The sequence below is a fragment of the Helobdella robusta genome (genome assembly GCF_000326865.2).
Source record: "Helobdella robusta unplaced genomic scaffold HELROscaffold_10, whole genome shotgun sequence".
Classification (NCBI taxonomy): Eukaryota; Metazoa; Annelida; class Clitellata; order Rhynchobdellida; family Glossiphoniidae; genus Helobdella; species Helobdella robusta.
This window is the reverse complement of record NW_008703571.1, coordinates 4,687,965-4,694,719: the sequence shown is the minus strand read 5'-3', so window position 1 is coordinate 4,694,719 and position 6,755 is coordinate 4,687,965. Positions and strand designations below refer to the sequence as shown.

Sequence of the window (6,755 nt, the reverse complement as noted above, 5' to 3'; positions counted from 1 at the left end):
ATGAAATGTCTAGAGGCGGACTACGAAATGTTGAGCTCAAAATTGGCTGAAACGACTCACAAATTTGAAGAAACGGTAAAAAGTGCAGATGAATCTGAGAAGTGAGCTCCATTTTTTTAATTAAATTAAATTATATCTAATTATTACAAATTTTTTTTTCTGACTTTAAGACAGCGCAGAATTTTAGATCACAAAAAGGATATTGAGGATGAAAGATTGGCAACTTTAGAAAAATTTATTCGAGAAACTTCTGATGCAGCTGTTGAATCAGAAAAAAAATGCGATGAGGTAAGAAATTTTAAATAAATCTTTTTAATTGTACCATTTAAAATTGAAAAATGATGCAATTTATTATGCGACTAAAGATTACAAAATAGTAAGTGGATGTTTAAATGGTGCAGATGTGTCAAATGTCTAAATGTTTGTGACTTAATCATTAAATGTATGAGACTTTATAAATGAAATGTTGTTAAGTTATTATTGCCTATGAACAGATCTAAAGCCTAGTAAACTCTTGTAGACATGTTGCGCAATTCGTTCATGAACCGTTATCAGCAGTGACCTTGACAGTGTCCGTCACAATACGTTGTTCATTGTCCCATCTTACATCTACACTACTATGGGAATTTCCCTTGCCCTTTTTGTAGTTCATCACAGAAAGTACAATAGAATACAATAAAATTTTGGAACACCATTTAAAATATTATATTTTTTCATTTTAGAAATATAAGTTAATTTTAAAATTTTATTTCTTTTTGAATAAGCTTTAATTATGAAAAATTAAAATAAATTAAAGTTGACAATAAACGTGAAATCTACTCGAGAACTAAAAGTGTCTAATTATAAATTATTCATCGTATAATAGAAGTTAATAACGGTAATTAATAGGAGTTAATTAGAACCACTAATTAATATCATAGAAATCTCAGAAATATGCATAGTAGCCATTTCCAGGTTGTTCTGTTGCGCCATTAGTAATAATTTTTTCAATCAAGCCTCTCATCATATTGAGCAGACCAGTGATTATACCTAAGTTGTATCTAAAAAAAATTATTGTATGTGAATAGAAAATGGCGAGAAAATGAAAAAGTTACAAATTACGTTTTCAAGATTTTTCGCGGAAAATGTACGCCAATGTTAAATCACTCTCCAAAAATAGCGCTCATGTTCGACTGCGTTAGGTAAACATTAGGTAAACGTTATTGCGCTCGTATGCCGCTTCATACAACTTGTCTACAGAACCCTGAAAGAAGCGGAGAGGTTTGAATTCTTATTGTCTTTTTCAGTGGTAGGATGGTTATTAGTGCAGCGTAAACAAATTTTGATTTGCATCAACTTAGCCAGATAAACCAGATAAAATTGATGTTTAACTTGGAATGAAATTCATTTACGTATTTTACTTTACTACACTGCATGTTTTTATAAATAATGCACATAATACAAAATTCAATCGTTTGTAATGATTCAGATTATAAAAAAGTTGGCTGTCACGGATTCTGATTCTGAGTTGGCACATCAACGATATGACATAGCGGAAAAGTAATCTAAATATTTTTAATCTTCCATCCTACATTAATATTAATAGTATTTGTAAATTATTAATTGAAGGAAATCAAAAGAATTACAAGCAGAAATCAAATCTATTGCCAGCAAGTTGAAAGCCATGCAATCAAAGCTTGAAAATGTTGTTAATGTTTTCTACTAATTTTCTGACTGCAATGCATACTCTAATTTTTTTTGTACAGGCTGATGAACTGGAAGATAAATATGAAAGGACTATTGATGATTTGCGAGCAAGACTCAGAAATGTTAGTAGCTGTTGATGTTAACTATTCCATTTGTTATTAGTTTTCATATTATCTAATTGTTAGCACCCCATTAAAATTAATTTTTAAAGATATAGAGTTGTCATTAACTGTTCAATTGATGGTCTCCTCTTAATGAAAAAGTTATCATGTATGGTAGTCTTGTGTGTAAGATCATTTTGAATGGTCATGGTCACATGTAAAGGATGTGACCATATGCATTTGAACTTGTGCTTGCTTTAAGTTTCAACAAAACAAGAAAATAAAATTTTGAAAATTATAAGTTAATAGAAAGATTGCATAAAATAAAAATAAAACATTAAGCGAATTTTTATGAAGTTTTGAGTTTGAAGTTAGAGATGGGAAACTTTGGACCACCCACCAGGCCACGTACATTTTACATCTAAAAAATTTTGTTGCATCTTTTTACGTTTTAATTTCAAAATTCAATCAGTACTTCAGAAAAATTCGAGCAGATATTGTATTTTACCTTTGCCATTTTTTTACTATTTTTACTTTATTTATTTATTTAAAAATATTAAAATTTTAAAAAAAGCTTATTTAAAAACTTTGTTCTTAAATTACTTTTAATATTTTAGTCTACATGCTTTTTTGAACTGACATTTTTGGCTTGAATAGAAATTTGTCCTAAAAAAGGTCGGTGCTATTTAGGTGCTAACAAATTGCTTGATGATGTGTTTGAAAACTCGAGCAGAAGTGTGGATTGTTGGTATTGATTTTTTGTTGGAATATATCCCAGTCACTCAGTGACTTTGGTGCCAGCAACTTGGCTGTAAAACTTATGTCATCTGGCGATGCATGGAGACAAAATATTAATTTGATATTTAGCCGTGAAGATAGGTTTTCCATTGAAATGAATTGTTGTACAAATTTTCAGAGTTTTCAATAATCTGTTCGTTTGAGGTTAATTAAGAATTAGTTTTATTTCATTTCCATTGAAATGAATTGTTGTACAAATTTTCAGAGTTTTCAATAATCTGTTCGTTTGAGGTTAATTAAGAATTAGTTTTATGAATGCTAAATATTTTTGAAATTTTTTTTAATTTTTACTACATTTTTAACTATTATTTTTATTTTTCTTGATTTGGCCCAAGCAATGTTTAAGATTCACTTTTATTTTAAAGTTGGTACCAGACTGGTACCAGACGTAGTTTTAAACTTTCAAAATCTATCTGGAGATGGATTTTTCAAATAAATTGTAAATGGTATTTTTTTCTTTTCTAGTAATTTTTTAATTTTTTCAGTAAACGATGGTTTGGCTATAGGTACATCTAACATTCAAACACTTTACTCCAACGTGAAGATTGCAAACACTAATTCAGCTTATGCAGGCGATTTGCTGAAAAAGAAAATTCATTTCTGCCGAATTTTTCATATCGTTGTTTTTTATTTGTCTTTTCAAATCAGAGTGTCGGAGTTGGAATATTTTAAGGGCCCAGAGTATCCGACTCTGGAAAATGTTTATTAATTAAAAAAAATTTTTCTGAAATTTTTTTGGAATTGTGTTTTTAAAGAATAAATATATGTAGCGATAAGCAATCATCTTTAATACTGAAAATAAATGCTATTAATGTGAATAAAATTGCATAAAAAAAAACAATTTCATTGACTGATTTTGTGTTTTTTAAATTATTTTTTATTTAGTAGTGATAAAAAGGTGAAATTATGATGTAAAACTTTTTCTAGAATTTGTAACCCGCGGTCGAGTCGGAAAATTTTACAAGGCTCGTTGTTACTTGGCCTTGCTAGCCAACATTTTTAACCTTTCCTTGTTTGCCAGTTTTTCTTTATGGGCATTCTTATTTTCTATTTGTGCTCTCGCCTCAACATTTTCTCTAGCCTTTTTTTCTGCAAGATAAAGAGCCTTTGCAAGATTTGAGAATTTTTCGCTCACGTGTGTTTGCTGCAAACCCCTGCCACCTGTGTGTATCCTTTTACATATTTCCAGTTTGAAACACACGGTGGAATTTTCCATTCCTGATATTGCTTAACAGTGACTTTTTTGTGTGGAGAGTGAAGGACTGATGCGGGGGTGAGGATGGACCACAGGTGGATTGTTCTAAATCTTTAGATTCCATTGGGTCTTTTTGCGCGTCAACCATTTTGATGACACTCTCAGTGGCGTTCCTAGGGCCTTTGAGGCCCGGGGCGGAAATATTTGTGATGCCTTTCATAAATAAATAATATGTATTACATATACATAGATATTATATGGTGGATGTAATGATTATCTGCTTGGTCGTTGAAGTCAGTGTCATCGAGTTCGAAAGCATACCATGCTGTTCATCCCAAAGACCATCATATGGTCGCTTATTTGATGCAATGGCAAAAAGAAATGGTAACATATGTCTATACCTCTGCCAAGAAGTTCATCGACAAAAACTAACCACAGTCCATATTTTGTGGAAATTGATGGTCGCCGATGTCCAGAAAAGGATAAGGCACTTATTCATTTTTTCATTTTTTAATTGGCTGATGATGCAGAAAATAAATGAAAAATGTTTTTATATTTTATGTTTTACAAAAATGCAATATACATAGATACAAAACATTTACACATGTCAGTACACATATGCCACAAAATTTTGATTCAGCTAATCGAAAAATATATTAAAACTGTTTTTTACGAGATTTTGCATCAGAAAATATTTGTATTGTTTCATCAAAGTTAATATTTCTCGCCACTGTGTTTTCAATTGATAGGATTGCTAAGCCATTAAGTCTTGCTTGACTCATTGTCGAACGAAGATAACTTTTAATCAGCTTCAATTTTGAAAAGCTTCTTTCGCAAGAAGAAATTGAAACGCACACTGTCAAAAAAATCTTTAAAGCTAAATATAAGTTTGGAACTGACTCGTGTAAATCAATTTCTATTATATAGGTTAGCATTTTCTGTGCAGACCATTTTTTAACATCATCTTTCTCAATTTTCCCTGCTTGAAGATGACGTCTTAATCGTTTAATTTCGGGTATTATTTCATTTTCTTCTAGTTCATCAAACGTTTCTGTCAGATTTGGTATCAGCTATGAAAGTTCTTCTATCTCCATTCCAATGAGATGTGATGATTGAATGGCTGCAAATTTTACATATACATTTTGCATTGATTCTATCCTTTTTCTAAGATCTTGATAAAAATTATCAAGTGACTGAAACATTGATCGTCTCAATTCCTGTTTTAACGTTAAAGCTTCATCTTTACTTTCTTCTCCAGGCATAAGCTGTCTTTGACTTTTTTGACCCAATTTTTCTGTAGCTATTCCCATTTCTTTACAAATTTTTGTAGAAAATATCAATGCATTTTCAACCAATTCATCGCGACTCTCATGCAGAAAAAGTTTTAAGGTATCTAATTTTTCAATGGTTTTACCTAAACCAATTCCTTCTGTTTGCAAATATTTTTAAGTATGATTGACTTCCTCAAGAGTACTGCTCCAGAAATGAAGATAAGCAAGAAATTTGAAATCTTGAATATTTTTCATTAAAATTTGAGCTGAACCTCTCGTATCTACATTTTCTGATGGATCACATAATTTTTCTAAAGCCTGTACCAACTTGCTGAAATGATTCATTACAGGTTTCACCACATGATATTGCTCACTCCACCTGGTTCCGGCTAGCCTTTTTGCAGTGATCCCGACTATTTCTGACAATATATCCCATCTATGAGTTGATGAAGAAAAGAAGTTGTAAATGCTTTCAATTGTTCCAAAAAACGTTACACAAGTTGGATTGCTTCCAAATGCGTGAACCCCGCTCAAGTTAAGTGAATGATTAGAACAAGGTACAAATACAATTTTCTGATTTATTTGATGGATCCTGGCTTGTACCCCAGAATGAACACCTGACATTACCGAAGCATTGTCATAACCTTGGCTTCGACATAAGTTTATGTCCAAACTCTCTTCATCAATAATATTTACAATTCTGTGTGTGATATCAATAGCCTTCTTTCTGGCAAGAGGAAAAAATCCTAAAAATGTTTCTCTTACCTCTACATTTTTGTTTTTTATATGAACATATCTAATAATCTCACTTGATTGGTCTTGGTGAGATATATCAGGTGTTGAATCAAACATTATCCCGTAATACTTTGCTTGCTTTACATCATCAATAATTTTCTGTTTCACAGTATCTCCCAATATAGAAATAAATTCATTCTGAATTTTAAGGGAAAGATATGAAATCGTGTTTCTTGCCTTGCTATGTTGGACCCTCACTAAATGTTCTTTTAAGACAGGGTCGTAGTGTGAAATTAATTCAACTAGTTCTAAGAAATTGCCTTTGTTGTTAGAAAAGTCATTTTCTCTGTGGCCTCGAAAAGGTAAATTTTGTTTTGCTAGAAACATGGTGACATCCAATAAGCGGTGTAAAATGTCATTCCATTTTTTAGTTTCCAGTTCTCGATTTTCTTGATGAACGGCATCAATGGTTTTATTAAGATTCAAACTTAGTTCTAATGTTTTCCATTTTTCATGATTGTTTAAGTGAATTTCAGAATTTTCGTGATGTGAAATCTTAGGGTTTAGTTTCCACCAATTATTAAACCCTGTAACAAATTTTGAAAAATTATTACTTTCTTTATCACAAGCAGCAAAAAGTCGACAACAAAAGCAAAATAAACATTTTTTGGAAGGAGAATAAACCATCCACTTTCTGAGAACTTTTTCACCATTTGGAAGATGCTTGTAGAACCAATGCTTTGTCAACTGTCGAGTTTGACCCTTTGTTTGCTTCCCTACTCTTTGAACCACTCTAAATGGACCACTTTTGTTCTGGAAATATTCACTCTTTAGTTTTACTATACTGATTCTGATGTTATCTGATAACGGAATTGTCCAATTTCCCACATCACAATTTAAAAAAATATCATTTTCACTAGAAAAATTGATTTCATCCTCGCATTGTTGGTTTGACGTTTCAGTTTCGGT

At 31.3% G+C, this 6,755-nt stretch overlaps 1 protein-coding gene across 1 annotated transcript; it reads left to right on the top strand.

Moving 5' to 3' along the window:
- HELRODRAFT_166986 (hypothetical protein) lies at positions 1 to 3,294 on the top strand (the record flags this gene model as incomplete). Its single annotated transcript, XM_009012136.1, has 6 exons — positions 1 to 101; positions 171 to 288; positions 1,469 to 1,539; positions 1,609 to 1,684; positions 1,746 to 1,808; positions 3,130 to 3,294. 6 exons carry the CDS (start codon positions 1 to 3, stop codon positions 3,292 to 3,294), a joined length of 594 nt encoding a protein of 197 aa, XP_009010384.1.
- Positions 3,295 to 6,755: the final 3,461 nt, after the last annotated feature.